The sequence below is a fragment of the Apteryx mantelli genome, chromosome 22 (assembly GCF_036417845.1).
Source record: "Apteryx mantelli isolate bAptMan1 chromosome 22, bAptMan1.hap1, whole genome shotgun sequence".
In the NCBI taxonomy this organism is placed as follows: Eukaryota; Metazoa; Chordata; class Aves; order Apterygiformes; family Apterygidae; genus Apteryx; species Apteryx mantelli.
The window spans coordinates 10,273,513-10,293,502 of record NC_089999.1 but is presented as its reverse complement, the minus strand read 5'-3'; the positions used below and the strand labels follow the sequence as shown (position 1 = coordinate 10,293,502).

At 40.4% G+C, this 19,990-nt stretch overlaps 1 protein-coding gene across 1 annotated transcript in view; it reads right to left on the bottom strand.

Annotated features, from left to right (window-relative positions):
• The window catches only part of SPECC1 (sperm antigen with calponin homology and coiled-coil domains 1), an 84,507-nt gene that overhangs the window by 37,597 nt on the left and 26,920 nt on the right, over positions 1-19,990 (bottom strand). Inside the window, exon 4 of the mRNA XM_013953885.2 lies at positions 1,581-3,148. Coding sequence (XP_013809339.2) covers positions 1,581-3,148 — 1,568 coding nt within the window. The remainder of the gene's footprint in view (positions 1-1,580; positions 3,149-19,990) is intronic.

Sequence of the window (19,990 nt, the reverse complement as noted above, 5' to 3'; positions counted from 1 at the left end):
GAACGATATTCCTGGAAAGCTCCAAATCTATTTTTGTATCACAATTTCAGAGTGATATCACTGCCTTAGGGTCAAAAGACGATCAGTTTGTCCACATGAACAATTTTGCTGCTTTTACCACATGCATTTCCAATGGGTTGTCAAAACATATGTGGTAGAGCTAGCTACTGCAGATGAGTGTATTTTCTGGATATAGGACATCTGGAATTACTGAAGGGGGAATACGTTGCACTTCAGTTTGTTGGCTCAGGCCCAGAGATCAATACTTCCAGGGTTAGGGGAGATCTCGGAGCAAGAACAAGTTATGGAAAAGTAAGGCATATGCTGCCAATTCAGTGAGCAGCACTGGCACAGCCTGAATGAAGGGCAGCCTTACAGAAGCCTGTGGTCTTGCTTGGGTGTCACAAATAGCCAATGATGCAAAACAGCTTAATTCAAGAGAGAGGAAGAGTAAAAAGGAGGAAATCTGTGGTTTCAAAAACAAGCAATAAAAGTTTGTTGCAGAGGCTGAGCACTCAGCAGTTTTTCATTTATTCTTCATAAACTGCAGCTACGCAAGCACTCAAAAGCACTAGGGAGCTTCCTTACTAACTCCATTTGCTGTGGTCACCTATTTAAGCTGAAAGGACATCTGGTTTTTCTAAATCACTCAAATCATGGAGGTGCTTTTTGGCAATGCTCTCTTCCTCTGCAACAAGCCAATTCTACAACTCTTCCCATGATCGCTTCCCCATCCAGGAAATGCTGCACACACCGACTACCACTCTTGCTGCAGCAGTGGGACTTTAATCGCTGGCTTGTGCTATACTAACACTTGTTCTATGATGCCCCACATTGCAGCTCTCTTCTGAACACCCAGGATCAGACAGAAAATAGAACCATTAATGGACTTAAGATGGCTGGGGGCAAAGCTACAAGATACCAAATAAGGCAGAGGAAAAACTGTTCTAAAACAAATCCTTTCTTTTGCCATTATTTTGCCTACCCTAAAACAGAATACTAAATTTCAATTTTGTAAAAATATTTTAATTTTACCAGAAGACTCTCATCTGGGGCTTGATTCTACATCATTAGTGAGCTCCCCGTAAATATCAGCTTCTGTGGGCCTTGGCTCATGCCCTTGTATTCTCATGACCAATGATATCGATAGTTCACTACTTACTAATTTGTCTTCACGATTTATCCAGAATGTAATACTTGCTGCTGACTACTCATGTCATTTTCACTAATATTTATTTAAATAATGTCAAAGTGAATTTTTATTAATCTGTTCTCTTGCTCCAATTTTGGTGAATACATTTCCATTCACTGAAATACTAAATTTTGCAGAAAGTATTAGAGGAAGCAAAGTTTTGAATTTATAAACACAGCCATGCTAGAAGTTATTCCTTGAAAAACATGCATGTAGAAGCAGAGGCAATAGGATGTGACCCTCGCTTCCATTCAAAACTAATTAATGCAACAGGAATTTTGGATATTTACAATTAACTGCTCAATAACAATCCAAAGGCCATCAGTTATTTATTTGTGGAAGGACAGATAAACAACAGTGTTATATTTTACAGCTGTTATTGCTTTACCTTAGACAGCAGACCTTGAACATGCTTCAGTTCACTGTTTGCCTTCAGCAGTTCTTGTTTAAGCTCAGTACAGGATACTTCTAACTGATCCTTTTCTGCATGGGCTACTTTCAACATCTCTTGCACCTCAGAGCTGTCAGTAGTACATCCCATTACACTGATCTCTGCAGCCTTTTGTTTCTCACTTTCTAACTGAGTTTTGAGTGACCCATTCTCAATTTTTAGGCCTTCTAAGGCAATTTTACAGTCCTCTAGAGTTTTTGCCACTGCATTGTTGCTCTGCTGTTCCACTTCTAGAAGTTTAACCAGCTTTTCGTTTTCTTCTCTCAGGCCTTTAATCACCTGCTGGGCATCTTGGTGCTCCCTTTCTAAGCTCCGTAGGCTGCTGGTTAACTGTTGCTGAATGTTGAGCAATTTCTCTCTTTCAAATTGTGCTTTTTCAAGAACTTCTGCACATTTCTGTTCCAGTTCAAGGACCTTCCCCTCCTGAGCTTTGCTTTCTTCATTCTTGGATCTCTCTTGGAGGAGAGTCATTAGCTTTTCATTTTCTTGACTCAGCTGTTCTGCTCTATCCCTGTGTTGACGAAAGGAAGTCTCCAGAAGAGCTTTCTCTTCCACTAGCTTCTCATTTTCTGCTGTCAGCTCCTGCACCATTTGCTGTTGATCTGACAGCTCCTGCAAAGTGGCTTGTAATTCTTCTGCTGTGCTATGGTGGTTCTCCTCCATTTTTTGTATTCTCTCTGTAAGAGATGCAACAGAAAGGTCACTAATATTGTTTGGAGAACTTCCTGTAGTGGAGCATCTGGAACCTTTGAAGTTGTTGCTATTGGAGGATGTTGGCCTAGAAGGTATATCTGCTATATGTTCAAAATCAGATGCATCAGGTGACAAGGAAGCTTTAGTTACATCACTGCTGGAAGAACCTGAATTGCGCAGAGTACCCCCATTCACATGTTGCCTGTGCTCATCTGTTTCACCTTTCAAGACATTTTTTGATGGGCTTCCAAAACTAGATTCTTGGGTGGTTGGGGTTGGGAGACTGCTGTCACCTCCACTGCTGGTTGTTGTGTCTGAGAGAGGAGAGTTCTCCAGGCAGAGCAACTTCTCTTTCAAAACTCGGTTTTCTTCTCCCAGGCTAGCAAGCTCTTTTTGAAAAGTCCTGTTTTTTTCCTGAAGTGTTCGTATTAATGGATCTATGTCAACAGGTGATAATGTTTCTAAGTTTTGGTCTGAAGCACCCATCCCTTCAGGGTTATGTGACCCTTTCTCTTTGCATTTCTTCAGTTCACACCGGAGTTTGGTAATCTCTGAGTCTTTTGTCTTTGCTTCTGCCAGGAGTTCTTTAACCTGAGACTCCAAAACAGCTTTGTCACCAGTTTCATTCTCTTGCTTGGACTTGGAAACGGGACGTACATGTTTGGTAGGAGTGGGTGTACCAGAAGAGGTTGGGCTAGGCTGAGTTTTCCTAGAGTTGGCTTGACCACGTAATACTGCTCTCTCTCTGGAGACAGATGATGATATCTCCCGAGGTGCTGGAATCCCTGTGCGCTTTGCAGTTGAAACTGTTCCTTGAAGAGAAAAGAGATGAAGCAAACTGAGGTTTTCTGTTCATAAAGAAAACAAATCACATGACGAAAAGGCTAGAGAAGCCTTCCCAACACCTGAATGTTTGAATAGGTACAGTCACGACTGACAGTGTGGATTCATGTTTCACAAAGGCTTGTATTATTTGTATTTCCTCCTCTCCCTCCTGCCCACCCCTCCCCAAAAGAACGCAGTCTGCTTAACTTCTTCTCAGTGTAGTAATATAATATGTAGATTCTGCAATACATGAACTGTAACCCCCAATACCAGGAGGCTAATTATCTCCCCCCAAAATAATTCTTCATGATACCTTGTGAAATGCATAATTTAAACCTATTAATTTCTGCAAAAAAGTTCAATAACCTAAGAAAATATATCAGCTTTGACTGTAAAAATGAGTATTTTATCACACATGAAACTAATGTATTTGCATTACGGTCAATTTATGCAGAACAGAATCACAAAAAAAAAAAGTCTGAAACACTTATGTTGACTGCAGAGTCAGTAAAATTGAGTCCCAGAAACACAAAACTGTCACTCCTGGCAATTCATAAACTAAGACAACTCTGTTGCTGCAGCCTCTCGCAGAGAGGGACAAAAGATTTTTCATGTTATAAATTCCCATCCTCTTATGGAGGAAGAACAAAAGGAAGTCAGAAAGTTGATGCTGTTTTAATTTTTTTTTAACCAGCTTAATGGCAAAGCATTATGCGATTACAAGGGAAATAAAGTTTCTGAGTTGCTGATCTTCATCTTTTAAAGCTCCAGGTTGGAATATGGGACACCATGGATACTGAAGAAACAATAACAGCTATCCTAACCATGAAAGTATGAGCAACCAGCTTACACAAAAGAAGCTGGTTTGAAGAAGTACTATATATGCTGCTGCACGTAGCAATACTGTGGAACCATTACTAACAACACACAGACAGGGGGGGAAAAAAAGAAAGATTAAAAAACATATTCACCACAAGCCAAGGAGGAAAGCTTGGTATCAGAATTCCAAGAAATTCCTGGTTTCAGGACCTGACCCTACAGCAAAAGCCCTAAAGTACAGAGCCATGAAGTTTTGGGATGTGCTACAATGAAAATATACTGTCTGATGTAGCCACACAAGCAGGGTGCACAAGCCAGTTAAGTAAACGGAAGGGGCTAGGGAGCCAGTGCTTGCCATAAAAAGGAGTTCCAAATGCCCTCTGGGGGTAAATCCTAGAATCAATTAAGTCTCCCCAAATTTGAAGGCTCCCTTTGCTGATGCACACGTGCAACATGCAAAGAAAATCAAAAGACGGTTAAGATCAAAGGGGGAGCAGACTCCCTGCCGCACAACTGTGTGGCTACTGCCTTACACAGCAAGCAACTTCATTTTTCACACCCTGAGGAACACTCAGTGCAGTTTTGCCATGTCAGTAATGCAGGGCACTGAAGGGTTAATGTTAACACCCAGTTTGCTCAGCATCTCTTTTGAAGAATGCACTAGGTTTATAAAACCCACACAAACAGGAGCCCCTCCTCCTCTCTCCCAAACAAACACACTCTGCAGCAGGCACAATAAACACGGAGAGACAAAGAGCAGCTGAAGAAAAGACCCCTGAGCACAGAGGCCTGTGCTGGGAGGAGAGCACAGAAAGCCTCTGTGATGGCAGGGCCATGATAAGGCCAGAGACAAAGGCTTCAGTGTTTCTGGGGAGCGATAGCGGGGACAGGCTGGCCGGACAGCGAGCAGCCCACGCCACTTCATTTGGTCATCTGCAGCTGGAGGCGCCAACACAGCCAGGCAGCTCCGGCTCCCCAGGGGAAAGCGCAATGCAAGCCGAGCCGGAGCGCTCCCACCGCGACTCACACGGCCGCTGGTGCAACTCGAGACCTGAGAACTCCTTTCACATCTGAGGACCCAGCGTTCGCTGCTCATCCTATTCCTTAACCGAGGGCTCCCAACCGGCAAGATCTGCCATGCCAAGTTCAAGGGAATATCAAAGCTTTTAATGTCAGTGCAGCTAACACCATAGGATGAAGGGTAAGAGGGAAATCAAACGGACTGTGATGTGATGTGTCATTTCCAGCAGAGCATTATCAGCTCCGCACAGCTCCGTCCCGCACAGAGAGACAGAGGTGCACCCAGGGATTCCCAGCTGTCCAGGAAAGCGAGAGCAAAGGCCTTGTTTGAATGTGTGTCTTGAAAATACAGCATACAAGTGTCCAGAGTAGAGAGGTAGACACCATCTGTATGCAGCACACACAAGCTATAGTCATACCACAAATTTAAGATGTAAAATACATATTACACATGGAAGTAGATGTTCTTTGACAGAGCCTAAGGGGTGAATTTAAAGCCTTCTGTTATGTTCTGGACTTCTATTCAATCTAAAAGGTTTTTCCTACTGTTATAATGAAATTTTATGATAAAGCAAGTGTCCCAAATCACTCATCAGTTTTTTGCAACGCCCAAACTAATGCGATGGCATGAATGTCATCTGGTCAGCACATGACTGGGTAGTGTCACAGTAAGAAATGATAATGACGCTACTACACAGACTGCATGGCACTGGGAGAAAACACCTCTTCCTGAGACAGAAGTAGCAGTTTTGGTACAATACCATTGTGCTTTTAATTGCCACCAGATGATAAATGCAACAGGATCACAGATAATGGAAGACATATACATAAGGATAACTATTAAGCACATTTAACTGGGATTAGCTGTACTTCACCAGCCTGCCAACTAGTGCAGACTCCAAACTCACTCAACCTGTCCCATGTGTTTTTAAGACCATGCTCTGCTGATTTGTTCTGTCATAAATCACAGAGCATTTGCCATCCATCAAGCACCATTAACCAAACTGTTTTCATGATGTGTATGTGTTTATGTATTTTCCTCTCTCCATCCTCCAAAATAAAGTGCCATGCAATACTAAAAAGCCAAACAGAGAGAACCCAGGAAAGAAATAATTCCTAAAGCATATGCATGTTAATTACAAAGTACCAAACCATCAAGCAAGAATTAGCACTAAAAGAAAGTATTTTATGGGCAACTCCCCCCTCGAATGCCCTTGAAATCGAGCTGTGTAGCAGTCATAAACGGAACAGCCAGCCCCACAGCCTGAGGCACCTTCTAAGCAGCAACTGAATTTAGGGCTGTATGGTCACCCTGGTGACCTGATTAGCTCTGCACCCCACACAGCTTAAGGTCTAAAGGAGACTCCAGACAGATGAGTGTCCACCAAGCTGCAGAATCAATCAAGGGTTGATTAATGCTGTTTTTCCAAGTGGCTGGAATCATACAGACCTCCACTTCCTAGAAAGTGCTTGTTGTTTCGACCAGAGAGCAGAAAAAGAATCATTTGCATCTCAAGGGAGATATTTTAGAAAACAAATCCAAACCATAAAATATCTTTGGTCAAAACAATGCTACAGCACCTCATTCCTGGGTTCCCTGTTTGTCTGCCCTGCCCAACCACAGTCTCCTTCCCACTGTCCTGTGTATTCAAGCTCAAGCTACCTTCACCTCTTCACCTCACGTCACCAATGTATTTCTTGTTCTTTTTGCACCATATCTAACCTGCCATTCCCCAGTGCCCCATCCAGTCTGCCAACAAGCTCAGGATGTCTTCCTCCACTTTGGATCTGGAAATTGTTTCCTGAAAATCTGTTTTGCTCAAACTGAGCTCATCTCATCATCACCTCATTGTAACATCTCAAGCGCTTTTGGACTCAGTGAGAACTCCTTAATTTTTAATATCTGCCATACTATTCCAGTGCGAGGAATCAAACTTTAGCATGTATATAGTGCTTTTAATTTTCACAGTGCTCTAAAATTAACTACTTAATTTTAAAATCCTTTGATTTGAGACAATAGACAATTGTTAACTCTAGTTTACAGGATAGGGAAGCACAGAGAAATGAAACGCCTTACCCAAGGTCACACAGTAAGTCAGTAAGGACTAGGACCCAGGAGCTCCTGGCTCATGGCCTGCTGTGCAGTTTTATTGTTTGCAACACTTTCTGCCAGGGGATATTCACTGCCTTTCAGCTGGTGTCAGAAACAAAGGAGGACTTTAATGAGATAAAAGTTGACCCCTCATGATGATCTTTAGTCATTTTAATCCCATTCTCAGCATGGCTACAATGTTTTTCCTAGAAGGAAGGTTCAGGATTGCTCTTCAGTTTTTCCACATAATGCCTCTGATCTATATTTGATCTAAGCTCAACACCTGTCATAACAGTTCCCACAGGGGCATCCACTTCAGCTAGAAGGGAATGGACTATGGAATGGAGAAAACAATCCCCTCAGAAAGACAATGTCCCTATCCTTAAACCTCTGTGTGTGCAAACAGTAAGACAGCTTGATAAAAAGCAGAATACATGCAGGTGACTAGATCAACTCATGAAGAAGATCTGAATCAGTTTTCAGTGCTTCTTGGGGCTTAGAATGACAGTGGCACTGGATACAGAAAGCCAGATTTTCAAGGAGATATGGGTGTTGAGAAATGCAAATCAGCACCTACTGTTATTTTCAAAACTGCTTAAACTGTTTAGAACTTAATATTTGGGAGTTCAATGTCTAAAACTTCTGATCTACCACCAGCCCAGGAAAAAGCCAGAATAAAAAGGGACACTATGGTACTGTTACAAACAATTATAGCTTGATCTGCTTGACACTCAGATAGGATGAGCTAAGTGGGCTGGCTAGTGTCAGCATTTTTCAGCGACCATGCTGTTGGATACTCCTTTGGATACTCCTCAGTAACTCAGAAGAGCATGCCATTTTCCATCTCTTTCAGAGTTGTTCTACAGAAAGACAATGCTCTCTGCTACCTGATCTTTATGCAACAGCAAACAAAAGCTTGAGCTGAGCAACAAACCTAGGCTTGGCCAGTCATGGTTCTAAATGAACCTGTTTGCAAAATATTAATCATAGAGCCAACACCTTTACAAGCCAGCAAATCTTCAAATCTTTGGGAAGGTTCACTTGGACTCCACCTAGTTAAAAAAAAAAAAAAGAAAGAAAGAAAGAAAAAAGACAGGGAGATGGCTGCAGAATGACAAAGGTGTTTTAGATAATCTAATACTAATTATATAGGAGCATCTGTTCAAATAAGGCCTTCCACTCACTTCGCAGACATGGAAACAAAAAAAAGTAATTATAACATGAACTTTGTTTTCTGAAGAATTTTAATGGCCTGTTGGACTGTCTGGCCTGCCTGACTACATTCCCTGTGTAACAGGTACAATATGCAACAGGAGGAAAAAGCAAGGAGACTTACCCCAAGGATGTTGATCTACATAATGATAATTGACAGTGTAGGGAAACAACTCGGGTACTTGAAACAGGGGACAAGCATAAGAGACCAAAGAAAGAGAAATAAAAATTATAATATAACGCATTATGAAACAACAGATCCCTGTGTTTGAAAAGTTAAGCTAACAGAGGTTCCAAAGGAAAAGCAGCAAAATAAGCATCTCGATCTGAGTAATCCCTGTTTTAGGACTACAGAGACCTCTGACATTAAAGCTGAAGACTAAAGGTTTACTTATTTTTTGTTTTAATCAGGAGAGATGAGTCTAGAGATCTAGGAGGCAAGAAGGACATGGGAAAGGCTACTATTCTGGAACTCAAAGACTAAATCATGTACAGAGTGTTTGTCATCAATTTAATCTGCATATGTGTGCTTGTAGGACATTCTTTTGAAGGGTGGCCACTAGAAGAGACTCTCCTATGGCAGGAATGTAGTCCAATAGGAGAGGTGACCTTGTATTTGAAGCATCTCCATTTAGTTTGATAGTTTTAGATGCTAAAATTTGAACATATATAATGTACTGTCCAGTGCTCTTAAACAGAATTCTCCAAAGGCCCTATTTACACTGTTCCCTTCACTTTAAGTTACATAGTGCTTTTATAAAGGAAAATACTCAAGGAAGCTCTGCTCCACAATTAAGGAATGGCATAAAGATCACTAACATTTTATTTTCAGCTTGCAGGATTCACCCTGATCAATAATTCTGCCAGCTTGCCCCTTCTGACATGGAAAGCCATATATTTAACTCTTCAAAAGAAGCAGGAAAATGGGAATAGAAAAATAAGATCAGCTCTTCTCAGGATCTGGTGATTCCAACCTGTTAACACAGCCATAGCAAGAACTGAAGCACAAGTTCGCATTGTCACAACTCAGTGCCACGACAGTGCAAACAAGGTCTCATTCAGAAGGTAAATGAGACGAGATCTGATCGAAACCTATTCACAAAGTCTCACTGTGAATTTCAGCAGATGTGCTCATGACAGTGTCCATAGGATACAGAGCTCCTCTGAGTATTTCTTACAACTGTAATTGCAATCTAACACTGCACTGCTTTGGATTTCTAGAGTACCCAGCAACCTGGCATAACAAACATCAAAAAATCCCAAGCAAATGGTCCAGCAAATGTTCAGAGAAACTCTGTATCATATGCTCACTGGCATGACCCCTGGTAAACTCAAGCCTACTTTTTTTGGAACTGTGAATACTGGTGGGTCTGCCAAAAACTTTAGTCACCTGCTAAATATATCCCTTGTCTTGCTCCAAAAAAAAAGATGACAAAATTTTTCTATATGCACTGTTATCCCCAAATCAATCTGGTGGAATTTACAGAAATCCAGAATTTTGCTTTTTAAAAAAAGTCACCCCTAGTTGCCTCTTCTGCCAGACCCAATTTTACAATTTCCACAGCTTTCCCAGCTGTTAACTGACTGTTTCTATTCCTTATAAAGGCCTTGATTCTATACCTGTGACCTTAGCATGCCAACATTACAGGGATTTCTGCATACTGGGACACTTCCCGATTTTATTTCTTTGTTCCAGAACATTTCCTGCCTGTGCACCTGTCAAAATGAGATGAGATCACATATGATTTTCTTATACCTACAGTAAAATTAATGTTCAGCCAACCACTTTTCTGATTTCTTTTAAACCAGAAAATTTTAAGAAAAATAAATAAGAAAAGAATTCCTAAATTTGAATCTTTTCAGTGAATGGAAACAAAACCTGTGATATTTCAATGAAATGGAGAATTTTTAGTTTAGTCTGATTGGTGACTTAGGGATTTCCTTTGTTTTTATACCTGCTGCTAGCATTGAGGCTTCTGCCGTCCCGAAAGAGGTTAGCAACTGCTTTAGGGGGCGCACGTGAAGTTTACTAACACTTCCCCAGGGAGGTGCTGTTCAGAATAAAGCAGTGGATTTGCTCTGAGCTAAGGCAGAACATTAATTTTTCAACTGATACAGCTGCACTAAGATTTTCTTGAGATAAATGACTGTTAGCTGGAGTAAGAATTTCGGTGTTTTCCTGGATTCTAGCTTACTGGCAAGTAGATAATTCTCTCCAGCTCAGAAAACTGCTTCCCAACTCATCTAGCCCAGAAGTTTGCTACTGAGGGGTTATTACATTTAACAATGGCAAGAAGACAGCTATACTCCTCTTTCTGGAAAACACATTTATATAGAAAAGCATCAGATAGAATACCAGCCTTGAGTGCTTCAAGGAATATAGGGAATAAATATGTCCCCCCACCCCCAAGTCTCACTGTGTAAATTCAGTTAATAATGGTCATCATGAAGTAATAAGTGGATACATTCCTCCATGTACAGTGCATATACAGCAGCTGTCACAACGGAACATTAATCAGCGATCAACAATACCTGATCTGCTGCCAGATGTTAACACAGAACAGTTATCTAAAACTTCCTGGTCCAAGAATCCAAATGGAAAGGGAAGTGAAAAGAACCTCCTCCTTCCAGACAAGTCAGATGTCATGGATCACTCCTCTAAGTTACCAAAATCTACCTGACATCACATCTATAAGCACAAAGGGTAACCACACTGCAATTTTAAACAAGAAAAGCTTGATTTTCATGATTAAAAGACTAATATATTCAACCTGTTTATTTAAATGTTCATGAGGCCAGGCCATGCTGTGAATTGAATGAGGGAACTGATCTAGCTATAAAAATATCTGCATGTCTTCCCCCTCACGTTTTTGTTAAAGGCAGATCCTGATCTAATTCACTGTCCTGCCCATAAACACTTGTGCTTGTACCCCTGAGAGGGCAGCAAGCCACGACAGAGGCACGGAGCAGCAGAGAACAGCTTTAGACAGCACTGCCGTCGAAAGTTTTGCATTAGGAAATCGTGACCTGAACCCTCCGGTTCAGGAATGCTGCCCCACACTTGGCCAAAAGGCCATGGCTGACTGAGCCAAAATAATTTCTTTCCTCATGAATTCTCAAACCCTGCTAATCCAGAAAGAGTGGAAAAAACTGGATCAAAAATGGAAACATCCTCCCCTAAAACAGAGGGCAGTACTTAAAAGCTAGAGGCTTAGGGGGGTTTTAATATTGTTTGCTTAATGCTAAATACCAGCACGCATTGCACTGGAATTACAACTGCCTTTTGTTTATTAAGACATGATGACCACATAATAAACCCGGTTTTATTGTAGTTTCCAGCCTGCTTCAGTGAGGGGGTGGGGAGAGGACTGCAACTGAGTTTCCACAGCTCATCCGGAGCTTCAGCTCTGCCGAGGATGGCAACAAGGGAGCCAGCTAGCGCTGTCCTGAACAGCTGACACTGGGAGCTGGACTGAAATTACTAAAACTATCAACACAGGATGAGACGCATCAAGGAATGAGACAGAAAGAAGAGGAAGAAATGTCAGAGCATAATGAGATGTTTATCTACAAGAAAGTTGCCCACTTCAAAGCAGGAAGAGCTTCAACAACTTTGTGTAGAAAAAAAAAAAAAGAAAGCTTTTAATTAAAAGATCAGTCAAAAAATTTTCCACAGCCAAGCAGCCTCAAAGAAGCTGCGTGTGGAAGAGGCAGAGAGTAATTTCTAACACGATCAGTCTATTCTTCAAATTCAATGATATTTTATGAAAGCAGCATTTCTTAAGATCTGGAAGATACGGATTGTAGCTATATCCTGAGCCCCCCAGAGACACCCTCTCTTCCTTTCTGACACCGCATAACCACCAGCTTTTGTTCAGGCTTTGTTTATGAGGCCTGCAAATATAACACGAAATATCTCTGTACCTTGCTTTAGCCAGCCAAGAACAAAGCTGTCTACAGACAGCCTTCCATTATATCAAGATTTAAATCCCTTCATTTTAAAGATTTAAGTAAATTATACCAATTTTTGGAGCACTCTTTCCATCCAAGGGATCATGTTTGCAAGTGGAGATGCGTATGACACTGCCGTCTTAACTTTTCCAGTATTTAAATACCAGCATTATTGCTGACAGTGTGTTCTTGGGAACAAGACTAAGATGTAATTCTGTTGAGTCATGTAGTTTTTATGCTTAAAAAAAAAAAAAAAAAGAAAAAGATTTTTGACCATTTCCCCTAGAAAGGGAAAACAGTTACTTTTTGCTCTGTATGTTGCAAATTAGCAACCATATTTTTATGCCACAGATAGGCAAACAGCAGGGCTATCACACTTGGCAAGCTGGTGCTGTGAGCTCTTTCTCCAGGCAGAGGACACTAGTCCCTGCAATGACTGGTGTTGATGGAAACTTTTAGTCTCATCCCCATTTCCCAGCTGTTATGAGTAACAGAGCTTATTGCTGAGCTAGTCCTGTTCTGTGCGAGCACAGGGAATTGCCTCCGCTTTATTTCAGGAATTATATGCATTTTTGTCTATGAGAGTAAATACTAGGATATACTTTTGAAGCTCTTTCTCTTCCCTGTCTTGCAGAGAACTAGCTTACTGCCAACAGATTTATCATTATCCACAACTTTGTAGAAACAGCTCCTACAGAAGTGATTACATGAAGCATAATTATATGGTATTATAAGAATTTCTACATCTTCAGTGTAAATGCTGCAATGTCAAAATGGACAAGACCTTTAGGGTGTGAAAAATACAGAAGAGATTCCTCCAGATGCAGGGAAGAAATCACCTCTGCATTTTTCTTTGCTCATATTAGTTAAAGCGCTTTCTATCCTTAGTATGGCAGGGGATTTCTCCAGTCAGCTGAACAGGAGACAGTTCATACTGTGATGGTCAGGAAAAAAACCTGCTCAAGTTTTACCTTCTCCACTTTGGCATTTCAAAAGCAGTGTCTTGGTGTGTTCACATTTGCTTTACACACTCCTATCAACACAGCTATGTATTAAGATGCTTTTATACAGATCTAATGGCTTCATGCAGCTCTCACAGGTAAAAGAGAAATAGTTCAAAATTAAAAGGCTGTAAAGAGATCATACGGCCTTACAGTTAATTCTGCTAAATTCAAGAATCCCAGAGCAAAGTCCCAAGGCAGAAGCTGTATACAAGGGCAGTGTTCTCAAAGATTAAGAGTTTGTTTGATCAGTAACAGCCACTTTGTCCTTTTTTTTTTTTTGAAGTGACCTTTATATTTCCAGATATCATATTGGTTTAGAAATGTAACAGATCATGGAAAGCAATCAACTTGCTAAAACATAACTAATTACCATTCATCAAATGATGTGTACAACTACTAGCTCACTGCCAATTACGAAGTAAAGCAACTATCTTGAATAACATTCACCTGTCCATGGCAAAGAAGTGCAAAAGAAGGGTTAAGAATATACTACATTTCAGTGGGGGAAGACAGAAAAGTCAGCCAACATAAGTACAACATGCCAAAACACTAACTGCATGCTACCCCTAAAGAAGCACCTTTCCATACATAAACAAACATGACTTCGCTGAAGCAACTGGTAGAATTTTCACTTGCTTCAGTAATGCCTGTTTTTACGGATGCTCTAAAACAGTTAGCACCTAAACATCCACGGGCACAGGAACATGAAAGAGCATGAAATATGAACTCTCCTCACAGGACATGGGCATATTTATTAGTTCCTAAGATTCTTCTTAAGAAATTGAACAAATTCAATTTAAGACACAAAAACTATTCAGTTCTAACATCTTGGTAACAGATGGAAGAATACATGTTCTTGTTTCAACCAACCCATGCTCAGGGCTGGACCCTGCAAACTCATGTTAGTCTTACATTTTCCCAAGAGCATATTTTTCCAATGATCAAATCAAATCTGTCTCTAAGAGTTTTCACATTAGTATTTTGCTCTTGATAAAATATCCAGCTGGGTAGCTGTGTGCGATGCAGGCTGACTAAAAGGGCAGAAAACTGCAGTTCTGCTGTAGTTTTATAGACTGAGAGAACTGACTGATAGGTACAGATCATATAAGGACAGAAGACTGCTCCAGAACATACAATCCAAATCTATTCATGCTATCGGCAAAACACTATTGCCCCATGAAAAATATTAGATGGAACACTTCAAAAGAGATTTGTGAACAGAAGTCTACTCTGGGTTATGGGAAGAAAAAATGTTGATGCATGGAAAATCTAGCTATGTCTATCATCATCAGAGAACTTTAGGCTTTTATAATATTTAATCGTTATGCTCAAATCTGCTTCAAGATATAGCAGGGGAAACTATGAAAAAAAATTTAAGAAAGTACCAAAGATCTGTCAATCTGCTAGTGGCAGTCTGCGAGAATCATACAAAAAAAAAAGAAAAACAAATTAAGTCCTCTTCATGCAGATGCAGTGCCAATGAAATTAAAGAGGTACTTTGCCTTAGTTTGACAGGTTTGTGTAGTTCTGAAAGCTACATTTCATGGGGAAGTTGGGAGATTTTATGAAGAGTAAACTGGTAAAGTAGAGGAAGAATTGAAAAGAGAAAAAAGAACACAAAAAAACTTTTATTGAAATAAAAGTAGAAGCTCTAAAAAGCAGGACTGCTTCTGACCAAACTGGTGAATACCTGCAGTGCTCTGAAAGGTTTCAGTAGGAAGACCAAGATACAATCCCTGCTCAAATTTCTATGACTAGTTTTGTAACTTTAAGATCTTGAGGAGCCAAGTATAGCCCAAACAAAAAGAAGCAAGTTTTGCCTTTTTCCCCAAGGCCAGTATATTCTCTCCTCCCTTCACCCTTTTCTCCCAGTTGAGTCATTTAATATTGTGTCAGTACCAACACACACACGCGCGCGCACACACACAGGCTGTTTCCTTATCACACTGTCACTGTCAAGCCAACTGCAGCACATTTACTAAACTAATGAAAAAAATGTCACGAAAATTAGCTTTTACATTTACTACCTTACTAGATCTACTATTCATAGATATTAAAACACCATCAGCATTGGGGTAGAAGTAGTCTGCAAAGCTCTAACCATAGGATAAACTCTTACTGACCAGCTCATCAAATAAGGTTTCCCAACCGTAGCAGAAGCTCACTGCTTTCATCCAAGAATGGTTTTAATTTTCAGCAACACAACAATCTTAACACAAAACAAAATACATAAACCACATCCTGCTGCCTGGCATGTCCTGAAAGTTCTTGTAAAAGCGTTGGTCCTGCCCACAAAGTACTCCCACTCAGCGCATCCTCGCAGGCAATGCTGAAGAGCACTGTAACGGCCCTTGCCTCAATACAGTGGAGCTTTTGATCTCTTCCGTTAATTTAGCATTCAGCGGTCTCTCACCTCAGGATCAGGGGACCTCAGATTACCATTTAACTCTCTGGCCTCAAACAGATAATTTCAGAGGCAGCTAGTTAGTCATACATATGACTAAATTCCTCTAAGAGGCCATTCCAAATTGTGACATAGTCTCTTGGCTGTACTCATTCTGCTGGCCCACAAAGCAGAAAAGACTACTGCCATTTCTTTGTCAGTATTTGTGAAATGATTTAATAATTTCAGTCCAGTCGGGTCACATCACAAGACTAATCAACGGAGCTGGCCCTAACTGGCCTTGGAAGAGAGGCTTAAGTCAAGTAAAAATTACTCTCCAGGGGAAAATAAACCTCTTCAATACCAGTTTAATCAGCAGTGTGTAACTACTCTAAAGAATGAAAGCACTTGTGAAACGATCATGCAAGAAAGACTCATGGGAGGAAGAGGTGACTAAGGAATTAAACTATCCACTGGAGAGCAAATTGTGGTTTGCTGTCTCCACTGGGAACAAAAGGTTTACCGCTTGCTGCCTGAGCTCGAGGAGGACATGACTTGCTGTCGGTATTTCCATGCAAGCTGCTATGTGATTCATTAGCTTAGCTGGCCCCTCTCTCCTCCCTCCCTTTCCCCCCACACCGTCATTAAACTCATCTGTTTTCTTGAGCTCTTGCTTGGCAGAAATGATGTGCTGATACATAACAGAGGTAAAATGAATGGCTCCCATGTTTAAGAAAAGGTGAAAGGGAGAGACGCAGATGACAGACTAGCAGGACCACTCAGAAAAGACCTGAATACACACACAAGAAAAGAAATCAGAAATAAACTATTGATAGTGATTTCTACAATACCTTTTATCTTGAAAGGCTCCATATATTTTACAAACTATACACCCTATGCAGAAGAATCCCTTCCTCAAACATAAAATGAAGCCACCCCTAGGCCAGGGCAAAACAGACATAAGAAAACAGATCAATCCTGGCTTAGTGTACGCACTGACATTTGATATTCTCATCCAAGCCATGTAAGCATGTTTTACAAATAAGCACAGTCCCAAAAAAGTCTAACCCTTGGATAACCCCACCAGTCACCTTGTTCCAACTAGAGAAGTTAACATTTCCCATTCAACTGCTTCTTTCAGGACAGTTTTTGTATGTTTTGAGTCATTTTTTCCACCTCTTCCCAATAATATTAATCATCCCATCACCTGCAGATGTTTAGAGGATAAACAAAACTCCACCATCACCGTGTCAACCAATGTCAAATAAACTTAGCACTCCTCTTCAGAAATACAGGCTGCCTCCCAACATGTTTCCAGTGCAAACTAAATGCTTGAAAGGCTTCTTTCAGTAAATGCTTTTGCACTGGATAATACTTTATTCTTCCATACAACTCCCATGAAATGTTCCAGTTATTTCACAGGTGTTCTGGCCTACGTTCATATACACTAATTGTTCCTTCAGCTTGGGGCAGCCAGTATTAGAACTAGAAAACTAGCTCTAGTGATGAACTGCAGCAGTATTCATTACAATTTTATATCTTTTTCTTAACTATTTTATAGATGTTTTCATTCTAAAACCTCCAGATGCTTTCTGAATATGAATATTCAGAACTCTCAGGTATAGCAGGAAGAGTTACCACTTACTCACTTTGCAGGTAGGAGAAGTCTGGCAAACAGGTGATGCAAACTGTCTTGGGTCACGTACCACAAAGCAGAAGTTCTTACAAATGATTGTAAAAATGGTTTAAAGTAAGTTTTGAATTAGAAGTCAAGAAAAGCTTGCAGGATCTAACATTATTACAAGTATTTTCCTTGATTCCTTTCTAGACACTCTTACACCCTTAGCAGTATGTAGAGTAACCTAAAAAGAAATGCTCCTGGGCTATTACACACTCCTGTAAATATTCTGAACAAAACATTCCCATTAGACACCAGCAGTGGATTACTTGGCAAGTAACACCTCATGTAGGCTCCTTTCCTTTGCTTCATCTTCACCTCTCCACAATCCTGTCCTCAGCTAGCTGAATCTCTTTCAGATTCCCCTACCTTAACCAGTCAGCTTCAAACTTTTCAGTTCAGGGTCAGTGATTTCCTTCCTGTTCCTTGATAGCACTGATTAGCCCACCCAGAACTTGGGGTTATCACAGCTGTACCTTTGTATCCTGAATCTTGATTGCTAGCTGTACAGTCAGCATCACTCATGTGGACTGCCGGGCTCTGAAAATGTTGCTGCTGGAACCTGTATTATTTTATTTACAAGACATCTTTGTTGTAGAACTGTTGCCATGTCACCCAAAATCTATGCACCTCCATGTCCTTGGCTGCAGCTTATATCTATTTTCACTCAACAGAAAAACCTGACAAAGTACATCCTATTCTCTTAAACGTGTGGAAACTACTATTTTATTCTAAGTTATAACCTACCTCATAATGGAGGCATTTAAGGTCAGATATGAAAGACCTTGGTGTCCAGTGATACCAACAGAAGGAACAAAGTGTTTTAAAAATCTGTTCCCTTGTACACTGAGATGGTAAGTTTAGGAAGGAAAAAAAAAAAATCACAGATGAACCACTCAGTGTCTGTAAAATGTCTGGAGAAGAAAGCAAAAACAACAAACAAGAAAACCCTGGATATCATGATCAGGGAAACAGAGGTCAAGAATTGATTGCCTGTAGTTAAAGCTGGAGCACGAACTAGCATAGATCAATAAAGAGGCCTATTTTTTTTGGGGGGGGGGGGTACTCCAAAAGGATCAAATCTGGAGTACCACAGTTATTCAAGATTTACATGTTCCTGAATGAGAATAGAACTAAGTTCCTCCAAGCAGAAACAAAGCCAAACACATACACTTCTATATATCACATGCTAAGGCGAAAAACAAATTTTTGCATCCTAATTGTCAAAATCAATGTAAAGACTTCTGAAGCAAAATTTGCATTATACTCCAGCTTCCAGACCCTGAGCTCTCACACACAACATGGAATATGTTGATAGAATTTATTCTGTCAACAGTGATGTTATTGCAACTTTCTCTATGATTAAAACAAGTTTTGACCATGTAGTTCAACACAAAATGCTCTGTGTTTTTTCAGTCATATTCTTACCTTATGAACACTGAGAACATATTAAAACAAGACTTAGTACACTCTGCACTTAAAGGCTGAAAAGAGTTTTAAAACTGTTCAGGTGCAACAGAAGTATAACCCTTTCCCCTCCAATAAAAAAGATAAAATAAATTACAGGACAAGAGAAAACAAAGGATGAAAGAATCTGATTTATCATTTATGTTAATAGTAATAAGCTGCTCAAATGCCAGCACTGGCCCTGAAAATCACAGTTTCCTCAAATTCTGACTAGAGGTTAGCAGTGTACTTCCCCATGCCATTATACATCTCTCCCTTAGTCTTCTATCATCAGGTTTACCCCTCCTCAAATGACAGTAACACATGTTTAGTTTCAGCAAGCCTCCTGTAGCTTGCAGTGGGATGAATTCAGGGCCGAGGATGGTAGACAGCCATACATTTCAGCCTGAAGTTTAACATTGCCTTAGGGCAGCATTTCTTCTGGTGACTGGCTACTGGCAGCTTTTGTGTTCTTCATTAGCCTGCTGATTAACATACTGCTAGAGAGTTCTCCACTACACCTAACTGCTGTTCCAGCATGCAATGGCAGATCTATTGTGAGAGATCCTATGGTAGCAACGAAGTATTGTCTGCCCCTTGCTTTTCCTCACAATACAAGAGATCAGGTATATGTATTTGCTTTTAAAACAATAGCTACACATCTAATCTGAAGTTATAAGAAGATCACCCATTAACAACTTTAATAGAATTTTGTGAATGAAATTCCTGTGGCAACAGTAAGAAACAGAGTGCCAGGAAATTCAGCTGTATTCTAGTTTTGTGCACATTAGAGGGTCTTAAGCTTGAACAGAAACTCATAAACAAACAGCAGAAATCAGTGGGCCTACTGTTTTTGACTCAATCAGCGTCAAAGAAACAAGCAAAATGAATCAAAACACAGCCAAAACTGTAATGCAGCAACAGGAACAAATTACTATTCTTTTCTAATGTTCAGCACAGACATTCAACACGAGGGGAATTAGATATACCTGATATGAGCTCTTTGCTTTCTATAAAATCTGCTACTGATTAACATGCAAAGCACTACACTTCTGAAAGGACAATGGTGAGAAGCCCTTCCACAAAGGCATCATTTTAAATTCTAGGGCCTGGAAAATTTCAGGCCTCAGGCCACAAACAATGGTAGAGGCTTACGCCCCAAGCAGCAGATCCTAACAAGTTGTACATCACTAAATAAGCTTTACAACTTTTTAGCTGCATCAT